Source organism: Centropristis striata, chromosome 2 (genome assembly GCF_030273125.1).
Source record: "Centropristis striata isolate RG_2023a ecotype Rhode Island chromosome 2, C.striata_1.0, whole genome shotgun sequence".
Taxonomy (NCBI): Eukaryota; Metazoa; Chordata; class Actinopteri; order Perciformes; family Serranidae; genus Centropristis; species Centropristis striata.
In genome coordinates, this window is record NC_081518.1 from 6,938,373 (window position 1) to 6,958,953 (window position 20,581).

At 36.5% G+C, this 20,581-nt stretch overlaps 1 protein-coding gene across 1 annotated transcript in view; it reads left to right on the top strand.

Annotated features, from left to right (window-relative positions):
* Nucleotides 1-20,581, top strand: part of mybpc3 (myosin binding protein C3) — a 55,044-nt gene that overhangs the window by 8,277 nt on the left and 26,186 nt on the right. Inside the window, exons 3-16 of the mRNA XM_059347359.1 lie at nt 2,110-2,277; nt 3,022-3,099; nt 3,480-3,628; nt 5,447-5,564; nt 5,649-5,700; nt 8,724-8,783; nt 9,647-9,673; nt 11,170-11,333; nt 12,662-12,794; nt 12,944-12,946; nt 13,086-13,210; nt 14,010-14,115; nt 15,797-15,963; nt 20,123-20,288. Coding sequence (XP_059203342.1) covers nt 2,110-2,277; nt 3,022-3,099; nt 3,480-3,628; nt 5,447-5,564; nt 5,649-5,700; nt 8,724-8,783; nt 9,647-9,673; nt 11,170-11,333; nt 12,662-12,794; nt 12,944-12,946; nt 13,086-13,210; nt 14,010-14,115; nt 15,797-15,963; nt 20,123-20,288 — 1,516 coding nt within the window. The remainder of the gene's footprint in view (nt 1-2,109; nt 2,278-3,021; nt 3,100-3,479; nt 3,629-5,446; nt 5,565-5,648; nt 5,701-8,723; nt 8,784-9,646; nt 9,674-11,169; nt 11,334-12,661; nt 12,795-12,943; nt 12,947-13,085; nt 13,211-14,009; nt 14,116-15,796; nt 15,964-20,122; nt 20,289-20,581) is intronic.

A 20,581-nucleotide genomic window follows, 5' to 3' on the forward strand; every position in this document is an offset into this window, starting at 1 on the left:
GCCACGGAATCACTCAAATTTCCGTGAAACTGACACGGATTTCGCTACAATGCAAGTTAATGACAGTCATATCCCGTGGCTATTCCAACATACAAAGTGATTATGTACATTCACTGAGTGAATATTTAGAAAATAAAACATATATTTCTCGCAAGAAATGTGATCAAAATCCATTTTTATGCAGAAACTAAGTCAAAATATTGATTTTTTCACTCATAATGAGAGAACTGTCCGCCATGTTTTTTGTTCTGACCGCCAGGACCTTGAAAGTCACGTGACTTGGAACACGAATAGCCAAGGGATATGACCGTCATTAACTTGCATTTTAGCAAAATCTGTGTCAGTTTCACGGAAATTTGAGTTATTCCGTGGCTATTCCACGGATTTTGAGTTAAGCGAATCCGTGGCTATTTCACGGATTCCTGTGAGACCAGGTTCTTAAAAGAAATCCTGCATAGTGTATCTTTAAAACCATGGCTTCATGTTTTAAACTAAACAAACAAGACATAAAGTGTTAGTTAATCTTCTATAGAGGTGCTGGTGGGTGGATTTTGTTGCCTTTGGACAGAGCCAGGCTAGCTGTTTCCCCCTGCTTCCAGTCTTTATGCTAAGCTAAGCTAACTCTCCTGGCTCATACAGACAGGAAATAAAAATACTAAAATGTCAAACTCTTCCTTCAAGTATCTGGATATTTGCAATCAGTGGCTTCATCACAATCATTTTATTCTGCACTTTGTCACATCATTTCTGTTTGCTGCAGTGACTGTGTGCCACGGAGCAGCGTTACAGCCATTAGTCTGTCTCAGTGTGACCCGCTGAGGTCGTTTGTTTGGATTTGATAAGGTGGAAACAAATCACAAAGAAAGGCAGCAGACTAATGGGCGCAGTGTGCTACAAGAGACGTCCCACAGCTGTCTGTGGCTCATATCATAGCCACCCTTACTCTGTCTGCACGGAGACCTTGACCCTCACACCAGCACATTATTTCCTCATGAGTAACCACCTCTTGACTGGCACTCAGGAGAGGAATGAGAGGCAGCTGATAACTCATGGAAAATCATTCAGCCATTCAAAGATGATAAGACATAAGAAATACTTGGGCGATAAATGCTCGCTGAAGGATATTTTCACTCTGACAAAAGCAGTGTTTAAAAGAATATTAAGTAGATTCAATGTATAAATGTATGAATTTGACTTATTCTGTGTCTTGGTACACAAAATTTCAGTTTAGGTTTATTTTATTTGCACAGTTAGAATTACAAATAATGACAAAGATAACAAATAGTGTAAACTGCAGGGAGAGGCAGAAAACCCAGATGGGCTTATTTAAAGCCTCCACCTAAAATGTCATAGTTATAAGTAAGTAATAAACTGATAATAGAATAAACATATGTATAACATCAACAAGTTATAATGACAAAATGAACATGATATAAAAGTGTATTTGTGTGTGAATTAGAATTTTAAAATAGCAGTTAAATGGGCTTTTAGACATCTTTTGAAACATTTTATAGAGATGGAGTTCTTTGCCAGATGGGAAAAAGTATTCCATAATTTAGTCCCTAAATTTAAAAATAAATTGACCTCTGCATGTGAATCTTGGAGGATGAAGATCTAAAGATTGACGCGTTCGATAAGAGTGAACTTGAGAATTACATTTAAAATAAGTCTTAAAGTGCTTTCCAAAGTTTTCCTGATCTGAATATACGTTAAAAATAAAAAATAAAACATATTTAAGAGATATTGATGTCATGAACAGAAAGTATCTGGAGTTTCTGAAAAAGAGCTACAGATGAGGCATGTGACTCAGATCTGGTTCCATCCTAACAAAACATTTCTGCAGAAATGTGTAATAGGAAAGGCACTTGCCCAAACTATATTACAATATGAAAGATATGGATAAATTAAACTATAATAAAGTGTACGAAGTCCACATTATGTCCTTAAATCTTTCCTTTTTCCACAAAATTCTGCTTTTTCACAAATTCTTCAACAACCACTAGACTATGGAGCTGAAATCTTGAGGATGCATCGTACAGACCCAGTATTTTTGACTGTACCTCTGACTTGTGGTTTGTTCTCTCTGTGGTGATTTGAACACAGCTCCAGTCAAGGCCCCTGCTGCTGATGCACCCAAGGAGTCCGGTGAGCAGGCCCCTGCTGATGCACCCGCACCTGCACCTGCTGCAGAACCAGCACCAGCTCCCGCTCCGCCTGCAGCAGCACCCACAGAGGGGCAGCCCGCTGCCCCCGCACAAGATGCTCCTCCAGCTGAGGGTCAGTCCATCAGAATCTGTTCTTTATACACTCATTAATGTACAGTCATGGAAAAAAAATATTAGACCACCCTTGTTTTCTTCAATTACTTGTTCATTTTAATGCCTGGTACAACTAAAGGTACATTTGTTTGAACAGATATAATGATAGCTTATAAGAGTTTAATTTAAGAGCTGATATCTAGACATTTTACATGGTTTTCTTAATAATAACCAAAATCATCATCAAGAAAACCAAAGAAAATGACAAAGCCATTTTGCACCACAAAAAAATCACACAAAAAAAAATATTCCTACTGATAGGTGAGTAAACCTTCATTATTGATAGTTTCATACACTTAGACTGTTGAAGACATTCATTTCAATGGGTCGTTGGTTCAATGGTACAATGTTTCCTACAGGCAACATACAGACGTGAAACCGGTTTAAAAAGTTCCTTTTATAATGTTTTTACATTTAAAATGTTATGTTTTGTACCCTCTTGAAGCTACTGAATCTTTTACACATGTTAATGAAATAAATTATTTTAAAATTTATTTTAAAAACGTTCTTTTTCACTTGTCCACCGTTAATTTACAATGGGCAACACCCAAAAAAAACAAAACCCCAAAAAAACTAAAAAAAAAAAAAAAGACAAAAAACACTCCAAACATTTGTTTTCCTAACATTGGAGGGTTAACATTGTTGATTGTGATCCCTCTGCTTCATGTTGAAGCATTCTGTTTGACCCTGTTGGTGTTTTCAGACGGACAGCCTCCGGACACCAGACAGGACCTGACGGGACTCTTCACAGAGAGACCCCAGAGTGGAGAGGTCACTGTAGGTGAGCAGCTTTAAATACAGGAATATATGGAACATAATGTAAATAATGTGTCAGTTATCCCTTACAGAAAGTAGCATGAGGTGGGTCTCACATTTTGTGAGTTTACTACTTTTATTAAAGGAAATCAATGGAAATAATATCAATGTGCTATACATGTAACTGGTGCTTCTAATTTGAAAACCATTTGACCAAAATTGTTGATATATTATTGTTTTTTTTTGTTTGCCAAACCAATATGTTCACCCAAGATCCAGGCGATAAAACATATGGATCTTTATATGCATAGAGATATATCATATATCACAACATGCATGCAGCATTCGATATCATAAGCTGGAGAATAATGTGTCAAACCACTTGAAAAATGCATCTTTGTGTAGGTGGAAACATCACGTTTATAGCGAAAGTGAATGCTGAGTCACTGCTGAAGAAACCAACCATCAAATGGTTCAAAGGGAAGTGGATGGACCTCGCCAGCAAGTCTGGAAAACACCTGCAGCTGAAAGAGACGTACGACCGCAACAGCAAGGTACTGTGGACAAATGCTGCAGGCACAAAACGGGAACATATCTCCATGTTTTGAGACACAAATGTTAAGTTTATTTGCACATACACACATATATAAATAAGACTGAGAAAAGTTTGAACAAAGATGCATAATTAATCAAAGTTTTAAGACCAAGCAGTAACATAAAATTGATAGATATGTAGAATTTGCATCCAAGTTTATGTTTTTAATTGACATGCATTGCAATAAAACCAATAAAGTGTTATAAATCTTTGCGAATTAAAGTCCTTTTCAGACGTTTTTTATATAACAATCACAGTTGTAGAAGTTTGTGGTTCCAAAGAGATGGCCTTCTGCAAATAAGAACACGGATTATAGGAAATCCAACAATACGGAGAATAAAAGGTTTAGATTTATACATGAATGCACAAGTTTGGTATAAGTTCACATTAGATTTTGTTGTCGTATCTTGTAGTCAAGCTGATCACTCTCAAACATTTCTATCAGAAAAGGAAAATCTTATTAAGATAACTGTGAATGCAAATAAACAACTGCCCCTCATATGTTTTTATCATTAGGGTTAGTTAAAAACTGCAAAATGTGACTTTTTATCTTGAAGCAACAAAAGTTTTGCAAGTCTTGTCTTTCTCACTCTCACCCTTTTGCAATCTCTTGCCTCAGTCGCTCATCCTGATGACATGATGAACCACACGCACGCCACCTTAGAGCTGATGTTAAGACATGTTATTCCTAGAAATACCATATTTCAGAGAAATATGCGAAAACAAAACTTTCCAAGGAAAGTATGCAGAGAATAACAGTGGCAAACTCCATAAAGATCCTAAACCCTGAAACCAACCAATAATGGAGCATACAAGGTTTTGATCAGTGGTGAAAAGTAATTAAGTACATTTACTCAAGTACTGTACTGTACAATTTTGAGGTACTTGTACTTAACTTGAGTATTTCCATTTTATGTAACTTTTTACTTTTATTCCACTACATTTTTAGACAAATATTGTACTTTTTACTCCACTACATTTAGTTGACAGCTTTAGTTACTTTTCAGGTCGAGATTTAACATGAAAAACATGATCAATTTAAAGTAATTATTCTTTTCTTTTTTTAAATTAGCATCAATACACATAATCTACTAATATATTTAGAATATATACAACAATCTGAGTGGGGACATTCTGCATAACAAGTACTTTTACTTTTGATACTTTAAGCACATTTTGATGCTGATACTTTTGTACTGTACAGTACATTTACTCAAATATTGTACTAAATTTCAGTCACTTGTACTTTACTTGAGTATTTCCATTTTATGTAACTTCATACTTCTACTCCACTACATTTAGAGGCAAATTTTGTACTTTTTACTCCACTGCATTTATCTGACAGCTTTAGTTATTTTTCAAGATTTAATATGAAAAAAATGATCAATTTAAAGTGATTAGATATTAAATTAAACCTCATAACAGTATGTTAAGTAGTTAAAATGAGCCCTACCTTGAGGAAATTAAACCACTGTTTATATAAATGCATCAGTAATAATAATCTAATAATATAATTGGAATATATTTAAAAACCTGAGTGGGTCCATTCTGCATAACAAGTACTTCTACTTTTGATACTTTAAGTACATTTTGTTGCTGATACTTTTGTACTTTTACTTCAGTAAGTTTTGAATGCAGGACTTTTACTTGTAGTGGAGTAATTTCACAGTGTGGTATTAGTACTTTTACTGAAGTAAGGGATCTGAATACTGTTTCAACCACTGGTTTTGATGTAAAGATGGTTGCCTCACATCTCTCCTTGTCTATGTGGCTGCAGGTCTACACGTTTGAGATGCAAGTGATCGCAGCCAAGGCTAACTTTGCTGGAGCTTACAGGTGTGAGGTTGCATCCAGGGACAAGTTTGACAGCTGTAACTTTGAACTGACTGTACATGGTGAGCGGTGCTTGTTGTTATGTGCTAGTTTATTAATGTTGTTTCTAATGTTTCAGTCACTGACATGATTCTCTTGTATTTCAGAGGCTTGTGTTGCTGAAGGTGGTTTTGACATCAGAGCAGCTTTTAGGCGCACGTAAGTTTCATAAGTCTTTAACACTTTGTATGAAACACAAAATACCTTTATTTAGTCACATTAAAGCAACTACAAGGAACTTTCATTTTGTGGCAATTTTGGCACCCCCTGTGGACAAAAGCGGTAGTGTTTCCATGAGCACCAACACCTCATGTCCTACAGTTTCATAAATATTGATCTTGTTAGCGTGCACGTTGGTTTTGGAAGTGAGTGGAGGAAATTGAATAATTTTTTATATAATTTTTATCTTTTTAAAATGATTTTTTACTACTTTAAATGAATTTTTTCAATTTTTTTTCAGATTTTTTCCTAAGTTTTTTTTTTTTTTATCATATAGAGAAATCAATATTAAATTGCTTAAATAAGTTTTCAGCTGCTATTCTGCTTTGGATGAATTTTGTAAAATTAAAATAGTTCCTATTATTTGTCATATTAAAGGAGTTAAGATCTGTTTTCTAAGTATACCACAAAACTTAAAGTAACATTAAAAAGAAATATATATATTAAAAACATATACACCAAACACTGTATAAACAGCAGGGTGACAGAAAGAAAAATACTTTAGATTAAAGGTTTAGTAGGTATTGGAAACTTGCATTCTTTAGGTCATAAATCTACATTTAGGTTACAAAAAACACAAATAATATGAATCTGAATATATTTTTCTTACACATGTTTACAATATGGTTGATAGCAAAGTTGATCTGGAGCAAAATTGTAGACGTAATTAGGTCAGACTAAGGCCTATTGATTATCAGGATTATTATATACTAAATCAGACTTTATAGGCCTATTAGTTACCATATTGACCAATCAGGATTACGTCTTGTCAGTGACCTTCAGTGGAACATTACCATGTTTTGTAACAATATCTGTGGAAATGCTAACCTATTAGGAGCGAAGCCGGTAAGAAGAGAAGTGGACCACAATCCAGGTAGTAAAGGGGGTTTGTTGCACCAATAGGAGCACGTATTCAAACTCTGAAGACTCTGATTGTTAAAGCACAGAGAAACCAGGACCAGGATCAGAGTCTGTCTCTCTCCTGGGGCCGGTTTCTGAATCAAGTCAAACAGAATAAGTGTTGTGGAGGGTGCAGCCTCCAATCTGCTGAACTTTGAGAGAGCGACCAGTGGACACAGGCCACGAGAGAGCTGAGAGGACTCAAATTATTAGCTGTCATTGTGATAACCTTTGACTCAGGCAGATCCTGATTCATTAAGATTTGGTTATTAGCATATTGAGTAACATGCGCTGGTCGCAGCCCTCAGCTCTCTCTGATCTGCTCCAGGGTCTCCATCAAAACAGCAGAGCCAGCTGCACAAACAGCTACCCGGCAGAGTGAGCTTTGACGGTGGTTTGATCGCACTGAAAGGGCAGGATGTGCTAAGACACACAGGCTTTTCAGCAAATGAGCTCTTCCACAGGGTTGCCACACAGAGGAAGCACAGCTATGGTGTGTTGTAACTTCACCACATAAACCAGAGCCTCAGCTTTCTAATCCTGCTGTTGGATCAGAGGCAGGAGACAAGCACACAATCAAATCTACGCCCTTGTCTTTATCTTTCATCCCACTGATTAGAGTCAAGCAGGCCTTATGGTGACTGTTGTTTTCTTTAACCTTGAGTGTTTTCTCTTGTTCTTGCTTGGATGACTGCTGCTGCTCATGGCTTCAGGGAATTATTGGACATTTTTGGGAAATGTGCAAATTATTTCCAAAAGTAGATAAGAAGATTGAGACAACTCTCGTGTGTGTGTGTTAAGTTTGAAGCTAGAGCCAGGAGGCAGTTAACCTAGCATAGCAAGACTAGAGGCAGGGGTAAACAGAGATTTTTTAAAAATGTTAACCACATCATCCCTGGTTTAGTACCTGCAGGGGACCTGTGCTGCATGCACAAGCATCAGATATGTTTTGATATGCAATTTTTATTTTGATTGGACTATAAAAGATTAAGGATATTTGCCTACCAAAACCTCTTAAACTCACAAATTAACATTTTGTATTTTATTTGTTAAATCTGTACACAACACCAAAATCTCAAGATTTGTCGATATCAAGGGAGTTAGCTAGTTATATGATGTAAAGTTAAAGTTGAATTATCCAAAAAACTGGATAACTCTGTCCTGAACCCCTAACATGGTGCTATTCAGACACAGCAGTAGGCGGTTATTAGGCCACAGTTTGTAGATTTTGCAAAGCCAGAACAGAGAGCTAAAATAATAAGTCTAGTTTCCTGTCAGAACACTTTAACAATTAATTTAATTATAATCTGCTGAAAGATTATTATGGAATGTTTGCCCAGTTACGCCAAAAATAAGCCTTTAATTATTTGTTGACAGAAAACAGTTTATTCATCAGTCTTCTGCCTCACTGTACCGGCAAGTCATTGTGCTAGCTATACTACCTTATTGTCACAGTATATAACTCCCTGCACAACTCGTAACTCAATCACACACTTTTATGGAATAAACAAATAAGACAACAAGTTAATTGGAGGTCCTGGTAGGAAGATGTTTTAACTTTAAAGAGAGCGAGGCAGCTGTTTCACCCTGCTTCTAGTCTTTATAATAACCTAATGGACTCTCAGCTCTGGTTTCATTGTTAACACACACACACACACACACACACACACACACACACACACACACTTTAGAGTGATATAAATAAATATGCACCTTTCCCAAAGTCCCTTTAGACATAGCAACACCTGTCTCTCCAGCAAAACATCTGCCTGTACATGCACTTCTTCTATCCGTCAATGCACTTTTCTCCGTTTTAGTCTTCAGAATGACTCTCTCTCTCTCTTTCTGTCCAATCCAATTTCTCTTATCTGAATATTTGCATTGTAGAGTAGCATTCAGCATCCTACACTTACATATTGGAGCATGAGTAAACAGGAAATGATTCATATTGTGAAAAGGCCTAGACATGAAGTATTAACTTTTATCTTTTCCTTGGAGTTATAATGTAGCCTCCTGTGCTGCTGATGTTGATGTTGTGTTACTGGTGGCTGATGTTTCTACAGTAGCACAGATGGAAATGACGACTCTGGAGAGCTGGACTTCAGTGCTTTATTAAAAAAGAGGTAAGCAATGAAAAAATCATAACAATAATTTGTAGATTTTCAGAATAAGGTATCATTTTTTATCCGTCTACTTTTTATAACTGATTTCTGTCTCTTTCTCATTCCTCCTGGATCGTCCTGCGTCTACAGAGAGTAAGCTACTTCTGCATGTGCACGCTAAAAACTGGAATGATCACCTGATAACACTCACTGAAGGAAAAGAAGCCTGAGCACAATAACAAGTTAGGGTGACATGATTGTTTCATTCATCTCGAGTTTGCAAAAGCTTGGAAAAAAAACGGGAAACCAATGTAATTTATACACATGCTGCAATGTAAGTTCTGATTTCTCACCATAAGGGGTCCTGGAAATCTTGTCACCCTATCTTTGCTCACTCTCACACTCATCCTATTGTGTTATCACCAGTATTGCATGAACTGGCCCTTCTCACTCATGCAATAACTCACACAGAAACTCTTCTTTAGTACCAATCAGGAATATAGTTTATTCTGTTCTTCTCTCCCCTTTACATGTTGTTGATGGTTTCCTCTGACATTATAAGCCCCTTTGCAGTCTTCACTCAGAAAGTCACCTTCCCAACACATTAAAGTTCCCTTCTGTGCATCACACCCCATCATCAGATCATTCTTATCCCCTGTGCACAAGAAAATTAGACACCCTGTCAAACCCCAAACCAAGCACCACATTATTTAGTCCCAATGCGTGCATGCTTGCTCCCCTGCACTTTAACCACTGGTGCAATATTTTATTTGTTTTACATTTTTATTTCTAATATGCTGATTGTGTTGCTTTTGAAATGCTGTGTTTTAACTTGTCTGGTTTGTTTTGCCATATTTCCCTTTTGGGTTCTTCCTTTGAATGAGCAGCAGTTTCTTAAAATCCTCAAATCGGTAAGAAACTGCTGACATGCTGTCCAGGTGTCGCAGGATAACTTTGTTGTGCATGCATCTTCATCTGTCAGGATTCAGTTATATATAGCTGTGCTTTTATTTACTGCAGTAGAAAACAATTAATATCATACCGTAGTATTATTTCATAACAATTGTGAAAAGATGTAGCAATAATTAACTGATGATTAATCAATAGCATGATTATGCAAAGAAACACATTGTTTGCTAATATATATCATCATTTAGTTAATTTTTTCAACAGTATGTTGTAGCAGGCACACTTTTGGTACCAACAATGTCACAATATCTCAGGAAAGTAGCAAAATAACAATGCAAAGTTGTGCTAAATTTTTCCTCTTTAGAGACACTCCAGATTTATGCTAATTCCATGCAGTTTGGAACAAAAATCAGGCCAGCTATTAGGAATTTTGCCATAAATGGCACCTTATGCACGCCCACTGTAGCACCCAAGACCTTTGAATCTGCCCCCCTGGGTCATCTGTACCCTTTCACCTGTCAGATCCCCTGTCCCCACCTAAAACCCAACTAGACAAAATGTGTAGTAATCTAGGTGCAACAAGGTGCTCACAATAAAGTATTTTATTCACTTGGTCAGTCAGGAGAAACGCCAGCAACTTGCAGAAAGAAAAATATCATCAACAAGAAAATAGGTTACAGGTACACAAAGAAACAGAGGTGGAGAAGTTGCTGAGGGCACCTGGTGGACAGGTGAGGTAAAAAAAAACCACACAGACTAGTGAGAGGAAGAGGAGGAGGAAGAGGAGGACAGTGCAGCAATCACAAGCTTTTGTTCTTTCTATAATACGTTTCCCTCATAATAAAGCACTGTCAAATTACATCAGAAATAGGGCGTAAAAATTAAAAATTGTATATCACTGTAGTAGACACTTTTAATTTGCATAAATCAACAAATAGCACAAAACTTCAACACACAGTATTGCTGTAAAAAATATAACATTTTCATGTAAAATTAATGGAGAAATACCATGATGTCAAAATGACACAATTACCCTAAAAAAACGGGATTATTCAGTCTAAAATACAGTTTTTGCTGATATTTACTTTTAAATTTACAATACAAAACCCAGTCACTGTATTTTTTACGGTGAAGTTCTGGCAACCACAGCTGCCGGTATTTTACCGTAAATTAAATAGATTATTTTTTACAGTGTATGTTGTCTCTTTTTATGAAGTTCATGACCAAACAACATTTAGAAAATGCAATAATATATCCATACATGTATATTTGTAATTATATGTGATATAAATGAGTAAACAATGTATGAAGTTGACTAACCATCAGTTGCTTGTTAGTGATTCATCAATAGTTAATAGTAAATTGTGATTAAACTATGTAATAGTGAGTCTGTCACTGAGGTATAATTGTTAGTCAAACTCTGCTGTAGCTTCAGGATACATTCAGAATGAAGTGTGAGATGTGTTTTAACCTCCTCTGGTTGGTGTTGGTGCTTCAGAGCCGTGCAGGTGAGCACAGAGCCGGATGTGGACGTGTGGGAGATCCTCAGCCACGCTCCTTCTTCAGAATATGAGAAGCTCGCTTTTCAGCACGGCATCACCGACCTGAGAGGCATGCTCAAGAGACTGAAGAAGATGAAGATGGAGGGGAAGAAAAGTGAAGGTTCGTTCACAGTCGGAGGCACTTGATATGATGGATAGATAGATAGATAGATAGATAGATAGATAGATAGATAGATAGATAGATAGATAGATAGATAGATAGATAGATAGATAGATAGATAGATAGATAGATGGATGGATGGATGGATGGATGGATGGATGGCTGGAAGGAAGGAAGGAAGGAAGGAAGGAAGGATGATGAAAGGATGGGTGGATGGATGGATGGATGAAAGGATGGATGGATGGATGGATGGATGGAAAGATAGATAGATAGATAGATAGATAGATAGATAGATAGATAGATAGATAGATAGATAGATAGATGGATGAAAGGATGGATGGAAGGAAGGAAGGAAGAATGGATGGATGATGAAAGGATGGATGGATGGATGGATGGATGGATGGATGAAAGGATGGATGGATGGATGGATGGATGGATGGATGGATGGATGGATGGAAAGAAGGAAGGAAATAAGGAAGGAAGGATGGATGATAGATAGATAGATAGATAGATAGATAGATAGATAGATAGATAGATAGATAGATAGATAGATAGATAGATAGATAGATAAATGGATGGATGGATGGATGGATGGATGGATGGATGGAAAGAAGGAAGGAAAGAAGGAAGGAAGGATGGATGATAGATAGATGGATGGATGGATGGATGGATGGATGGATAGATAGATAGATAGATAGATAGATAGATAGATAGATAGATAGATAGATAGATAGATAGATAGATAGATAGATAGATAGATAGATAGATAGATAGATAGATAGATAGATAGATAGATCGATAGATAGATGAAAGGATGGATGGAAGGAAGGAAGGAAGGAAGGAAGGATGGATGGATGGATGGATGATAGATAGATAGATAGATAGATAGATAGATAGATAGATAGATAAATGGATGGATGGATGGATGGATGGATGGAAAGAAGGAAGGAAAGAAGGAAGGAAGGATGGATGATAGATAGATGGATGGATGGATGGATGGATGGATGGATAGATAGATAGATAGATAGATAGATAGATAGATAGATAGATAGATAGATAGATAGATAGATAGATAGATAGATAGATAGATAGATAGATAGATAGATAGATAGATAGATAGATGAAAGGATGGATGGAAGGAAGGAAGGAAGGAAGGAAGGATGGATGGATGGATGGATGGATGGATGATAGATAGATAGATAGATAGATAGATAGATAGATAGATAGATAGATAGATAGATAGATAGATAGATAGATAGATAGATAGATAGATACTTTATTGTAAGATTGTGACCTGATTATTGTCTGTTTGCCTTTTTCTGAAACAGCTTTCCTTAAAAAGTTGGACCCTGCTTACCAAGTGGCAAAAGGACAAAAGATGAAACTGGCCGTCGAGGTCGCCAACGCAGATGTTGATGTGAAATGGCTGAAGAACGGACAAGAAATCCAACCAACTGGGAGGTACGTTAGGATTAAGAGAGGAGAAATGCTGGACCTGCACATCATGAATAAATACAACAGCAGTGATTCATTATGTTCCTTTTTTTTAATTCTCTCTCTCTCTCCTTCGCCTCTGCTTTCATCAATACATGGATGAACTCCATCACTAGCAAGTAAGTGTCCAAGAACAAATAAAAAATGTATAAGAGCTCTTCTCCCAACATGTTTGCAATTCCATCAACGTCTTGTTTTCAAGATATGGCTCTGAAAAAAGTATTTACTTTAAGAAAAAATGTCCCGGTCTTTGTAAAGGTACATCTTTGAGAGCGTCGGCAACATGCGCTACCTCACCATCAACCACTGCTCCCTGGCAGATGATGCAGCTTACGCCTGTGTGGTGGGAGAGGAGAAGTGCACCACTGAGCTCTTTGTTAAAGGTATTTATACGGTTAACCTGAAGAAAACACATGCATATACACAAAACACAAGCAAATTGAGAAAACATCTTCAGCAATTTGACAACACAAGCACAGCATTTAGAAAAAGCGATGCAAAGACCAAAACACAACAGAAGTGTTTCCAGAGGACACACTTGATATTATCACGGTATTTCATGATAATGATATTTTCATGTTATAACATGATATAAAGCGTTAGCCTGCTAGCCCGTATCAATTACATTGCAGTTAAACAAATCAAATAAATTAATGATACACATTTAAATTGGTCTCTCTCAACGACACCGAGTTGGTCTTGGTCTTGGTTGCCCGCTAACGCTAGCACACTATCGATCGCCGGTTAATGTTAGCACACTATGATCAGCCGCTAACGTTATAATGTGAAATTATAATTATCTTAAAATAACTTGATAATATCACAAGTGTGTACAGACGTGTGCATCACTTTTAGACGTGTGCATCACTTTTAAGTGTCCTCTGGAAACACTTCTGTTGTGTTGTGGTCTATTTGCAGCGCTTTTTCTTATTGTGTTGTGTTGTGGTCTTTGCAGCACGTTTTCTAAATGCTGCGCTCATGTCAAATTGATGAAGATGTTTTCTCAATTTGCTTGTGTTTTGTGTATTTGCATGTGTTTTCTTAAGTTGCAGTTTCTGTGAGCTCTCAGGGCCACCGTATATTTAAGACTTAGATTAAATTTAAAGATATTCATTCTAGAAAACTTAAAAACTGCAAGATTCAGAGTCACAGTTCAACCCCTTATTCTTCTGTTTTGTGCAGAGCCTCCTGTCCTGATTGTGAAGAATCTGGAGGATCAGATGGTCATGAAGGGCGAGCGGGTGGAGTTGGAGTGTGAAGTCTCTGAGGAAGGAGCCAACGTGAAATGGTTAGAAATTCTTCTTTACATTCACATATCAGCTGTTAGTTACATACTTGTTGAATTACAGAGTTACATCTTCATACTACTTTTCTTTTAATTCAAAGCAAAGTTTTTGTCACTCTAACACAGTGTTCATTGCCAAGACACCCAGCAGATGGCATTTGAGTTTGTCATGTCCACAGACTGAGCTCTGTCTCTGTGACAGACTGCAAGCTGTAAATTATCACCTCAATGAAAAGGTCACATCCGCATTTTAGTACGACGCGTCCCGTGTGACCTTTATCTGAAGGAGAAAGTTGCTGTAGTTGTGAATGGGCTTTTATTTGAGCCCAAAATAATTAAAAATACATTTCTGAGAGCAGGTGCCAAAGATCAATACATGGGGTAAAAGGTCAGATGAGAAACGGGGACACTGAGATAAATGTAACATTGCCAAACACGTAGAAAATGACAAAAACTAATGCATAGTATTAGTGATAAATGTAATTTGCTAACTTTCAAGGCCATTAAAGGGACAATTCATCCCCAAGAAAATAGTTCCTACGTGAAACGGCTCACAATAAGATCTGTTGATTATATTGAGTTACCTGCTTGTGATTTATGGACAGGAGACACTGCTGTTGAATTTTTTAAATGTATAATTTGGGGGTTTAAGATTATGTTTCTAGTCCGTGCATTGATGTTTGCTTGGAACAGTGTATAGTAGAGGCTCAGCTCAAAGGTACAATTGTATGTTTCCTGAGCTTACATCCAAATCTCCCGGTCTTCATTCAATGGAGCAAACTAAGTTGTCATCAAAAGACGTAAATATGGACTTTCCGTGTCCTGAAAATATAGTGGTAGTAAAGCGTATGGGAGGGAGACCATAACAACTTTTAATCACAATAAATGTGAAGAGGGGTAAATTATATATATTTGACCAATAATTATCGGCTGGTAATAGGAAATGGGTAATATGTATTATTATGATAATTAAATAAACAAGTACATCATCTACACACCCCGAAACTGTTTCGGTATGAAGTATTAAATTAATTGCTGTCTAATTTCACAAATTATTTTCAGATATTGAATTTGAATTCTTTGGCAAAATATTCAACAACAAAAAAAGCACCTAAGTATGGCTATGAAGTGGTTTTTTTTTTTACATACTTTACTAGAAAAAATAAATTAACATTTTGAGAATCAAAATATTTGGAGCTTTGGGATATTATATCAACCATTTTTGCTAAAAATGTGCATAAACTACACTGTAAGAGTTATAATGACAGTGTTTAATAGTTAACTGAAAACTGTTGAAATGCTCCTTTAGATTGATTATTTGTGATGTCACAACCACTAGGGCGGAGTTATAAGGAGCAACATAGTTTTTTGACGATACATTCATGATTGAATCTTGTAACTTTGTTTTTGCTATTTTAAGTAAAAAAAAAATGAACATAGTTACCTGGTCAGAAAATGAATTACCAGTCAAACTCATTGCTAAAGACTTTGCTTAATAGTGGCGGTAAAGAAGATTATTTGACACATTGCTGCTACATACAGGCTATAAACTTATTTTTAAAGTACAAAAATTGCCTGTTATCTTGACCATGAGTTGCAGGTATTTATTAATTATCAGAATTGCGTGGGTAAAAAAATCCTGATTTCTGATTGTTGAATCATTGTTGTGTGAATTTCTGTGCAGGGAGAAAGACGGAGTGGAACTGACCAGAGACGAGGCGTTCAAATATCGCTTCAAGAAAGACGGCTGCAAACACATCCTGATCATAAATGAAACCACAAAGGAAGACTGCGGCCACTACAAGGTCAAAACGAACGGTGGCGAGTCCATGGCTGAACTCCTGGTGCAGGGTGAGTGTCAGTCATGTGTGCTGAGTACAGTACGAGCCACTTCTGTCGCTGACGACGCTGTACATTCTCACCCCGACCAGCAGTCGCGTGGCCTTTACACTCCTGGCATGCCGTCTATCTTTGGGCTTCAGCGGCTCCTGCAATTTGCCCGCATTATTCTGCCAAGGTTGCCACTCTGAAGTCTGCATGCCAGCTAAAGTTAGAAGAAGAAGAAGAAGAAGAAGAAGACCATATTTTAACTATAGGCTGACCCCGTTTCTCCCTCCGACCTTTGTTTTCTTTGTTGTTGCTTTGTTGTGTTGATTAACCCTCCTGTTATGTTGTGGGTCAAATTGACACATTTCAAAATTTAAAATAAATTAAAAAAAAAATAGTTAAAAGTATTTTTTCACAAAAAGAAAAACGTTTAAATTGTAAAATAAAATAAAATAAAAAAATCAATGTAATAAGTAAGTAAGTAAGTAAGTAAGTAAGTAAAGGACACTTAAAAGTGATGCACATGTCCGAACATGCTTGATATTATCACGTTATTTCAAGATAATGATAATTTCACGTCATAATGTGAAATTATCACGTTATTTCATGATAATGATATTTTCATGTTATAACTTGATATATAGCGTTAGCCCGTTAGCCTGTATCAATTACATTGCAGTTAAACACATCAAATAAATCAATGATAGACGTTTAAGTTGGTCTCTCTCAACGGCACCGAGTTGGTCTTGGTCTTGCTAGCCCGCTAACGCTAGCATGCTATCGATCGCCAGCTAACATTAACGTGCTATCGATCGCGGTCAATGTTAGCACGATATGAACAGCTGCTAACGTTATAATGTGAAATTATTATTATTATCTTGAAATAACTTGATAAAATCACAAGCGTGTACAGACGTGTGCATCACTTTTAGACGTGTGCATCACTTTAAAGTGTCCTCTGGAAACACTTCTGTTGCGTTGTGGTCTATTTTGCAGCGTTTATTTATAGAGCATTTTTCACAGAAAAAATCACAAAGTGCTTTACAGAAGATAAAAAAGAAAGAAATAAGATAGGGGAACATAAGACAATTAAAACACAGTTAAAACACAATTAAAACACAATGAAACATAAAAATTATAAAATAATATGTACAATGCATGGTGGTCATCCAAATGCCTGTCTAAGGAGATAGGTCTTAAGGTGATTTTTTAAAAAGTCTGCAGAAAGTGACGAGATTTCAGGACAGGGGTGATGTGGGAGCGTTTGTTTGAACCACTGAGTAATCTTAATGTCAGGTTAAACTATTGTATTTCATATGTAGGTCTTTCCAATGTGAATGAAAAAAAGTTTTAACATGCATTTTTATATATAAAATGAGTGAATTATCGTCATTGAACCATGATCTGTGAGAGTTAAAGAACACCATTGTACTAAATATTGATTGAAATGGTTAGTAAGTAAGTAAGTAAGTAAGTAAACTTTATTTATATAGCACCTTTCGCAGACAGAAGTCACAAAGTGCTTCACATTAACAGAGGATAAATAAATTAAAAATAATAAAATAAAATAACATAAAAATAAAATAAAAAATTACATACAAGTTTTAAAAGACCAAAACAACAGCAATTAAACAACCATAGCAGCCCCAAAGCAACTAATCAAAAGCCAGAACAAATAAAAATGTAATGGAGTTGAAATATAAACAATCTTTATTGGGATTTTTTTAGTTTCTGACACTTTTGGATAATTAAACATGCCCCGGGTCAAATTGAGCCAAGAACATTATTGCTGTTCCTGAGAAACGAACATAACAGGAGGGTTAAATGTCACACTTTGTCATTCAATATATATAATAGGGCCGCTGTATGAATGGCTTGTTGAATCACATATTTTCTGATATAGGCAGAAAACAGCGCATAAGCACTGAAAAAGTTGGCTTTTTTTATGATATGTCCCCTTTAAAGGATGTTCTTTTACTAGATGATAGATTTGCCTCTAGTACCAACTCACTACAGGCTGCTGATGCTGATGAAAGATCTGCACTGGGCCCTTCACAGCTTTGTAAGTTTGGCTTTTTTTCAGGCAGCTTTTGATGTTTCTGCAGTTGGAGGTTCGAGGTGGATAAATATGCTTAATTTCAATCCACAGGTGATCTAAATATGATGGATGGGGACGGTTCAAACTCATCCTTACCTGGACGTAGGCAAAATATAAACCCTGACCCCTAGTTTCTCCCTCTTTTTTTTACCACCCAGTAACATTTCATCTCAGCGCCGCAGAAGAATTTAAATCATCACCTGACAGCCATTGTTTGGTTATAATCCGACCTTTTCTTGTAGAAGCTATCATTTTGTCCCAGCCCTTAATCGAATATATATACTCTCTTTTTTGCATATATATTCATGTGTATGTGTGGAATGTGTGTGTGTCCAATACCTTAGTCCATAGCAGACCTCCCATTACTGTGCCTTTCCCGCCTTATTTGTCGTCTGTGGCAGCGAGCTGACGTGGAACTCCTGTAACCTTTACAAGGAGCGTGGCGTGAGTTATCTCGCCCAGATAGCAATTTCTCCAGGATAGCATTAATAACTCCTCTGTACATTATCTCTTGTGATATAAGCGCCTGCATCTGGTCTTCATATCCTCCCACTTTATTTTCTACCTTAAATCCAATTAACTATTTCCCTTGTGCCTGTTGCTACGATACAACGCACAAAGGCCGCAGAAAAGATAATGAACACCCCACGCTGGAACGTATTATTACTATATTATCCTCACATGCAGTAGCTGCATCTAATTATCTATCGTAGCTTCATCACACATCATCATCTTCTTCTCACATCTTGTTCGTACAGTCGCACCTCCTCTGAAGTCAGCGGCTCCTGCAATTTGCCCGCATTAAGCAGATAAAGTTATAATGCTCTTATAATATGTCATTACTTTTTTTAAAGAAAATTATATTTATTGGGTTTTTAGAATTAACATGACACATACATTAATGAGGGTTTACATGCCCACATTCATAGATAAAGAAGAGACAAGACCAAGAACCACTGAAACAAAGAACAAAAGAAAAACAATAGATAAATTAAAAAATGAAATAAAATAAAATTAATAATATGTCATTACTAATTAAAAAATATGGATCAAATGTAAATGGTATCACTACATATACCGAGGTTATACATAATTTTGCCTTTATTTGTAAACCTGTGTAGTGCATTTTAAACATGGTCAGTATTTGTTTGTGTAGAACTGATGCAACTTATATCTCAACTTGTGGCTACTTACCAAGGGAGTCAATGAAGTCTTTGTTACTCTGATAAACTTTACGTACGCTGCTAGTTTGGCACTCACGAAGATGGTTAATAGTTGAAAAAAAAGAGACAAGTTAGGAGAAAAATGCCATTTTATAAACCTAGAAACACAGTCATCATCTTTTAATTCATACACTCTGAAAGTGTAATTTAATCAGAAAAAAAAGGCCATATTTTATCTACAGGCTGACCCGGTTTCTCCCTCCAACCTTTGTTTTCTGTGTTGTTGTTTTGTTTTTATTTGTTTAACCCTCCTGTTATGTTGTGGGTCAAAATGACCCATTTCAACATTTAAAAATCGGGAAAAAAATAGTTTTTTTTCACACAAAAAATGTAAAATGTAAAATATATATTTTTTTTAATGAATGTCATGTTAAACCATTGTATTTTGTATGTAGGTCTTTCCAATTTACATAAAAAAAAGAGTGAATTATCCTCATTGAACCATGATCGGTGAGTGTTAAAGAACACCATTGCACTAAATATTGATTGAAATGCTTAGTAATGAAGTTATTAATGAAATATAAACAATGCTTATTGGTATTTTTTGGTTTCTGACACTGATAATTACAGGAGGGTTAAATGTTACACTTTTTCATTCAATATGGTACATCATGTGTCACCAGGAAAAGTAAAACCTGAAAATGTATTATGCACAAAGGCCGCAGAAAAGATAATGAACACCCCACGCGCGAACATATTATTACTATATTATCCTCACATTCAGCAGCTCGTTCTAATTATCTATCGTAGCTTCATCACACATCATCATCTTCTCACATCTTGTTCGTACAGTCGCACCTCCTCTGAAGTCTGAAGGCCTCAGTAGTTTCCTGCTGAGCTTGTGTTTTGTTTCTGTGTGTAGAGAAAGACCTGGAGGTCTACCAGAGCATAGCAGACCTCACGGTGAAGGCGAAGGACGAGGCCGTGTTTAAGTGTGAGGTGTCGGATGAGAACGTGAGGGGAACCTGGTACAAGAACGGTGTGGAAGTCAAGCCTGATGCCAGAATAAACATCTCACATATTGGCAGGTGAGGAGCCTGTTACACACTTTTTGGGCTATTTTGGCCAATTCTTTTCATTCTGCCTTTTCATTCTGCACTAAAACAATGTTTACCATGCCATGTTGGGATACTTTTTTTTTCCAGCACAACCTCATCTGTATAATTATTCTTTCACTTTGAAAATACTGGATCAACATTTTGAACCCAAAAAACACACAAAACCCGTAAAATCTGATGTCGAAAATTATGTTTTATTTATATTAACGATGGAGTATTCGGGCCACATTTAGAAAACAAAAAATGTAATTACGAGATTAAAG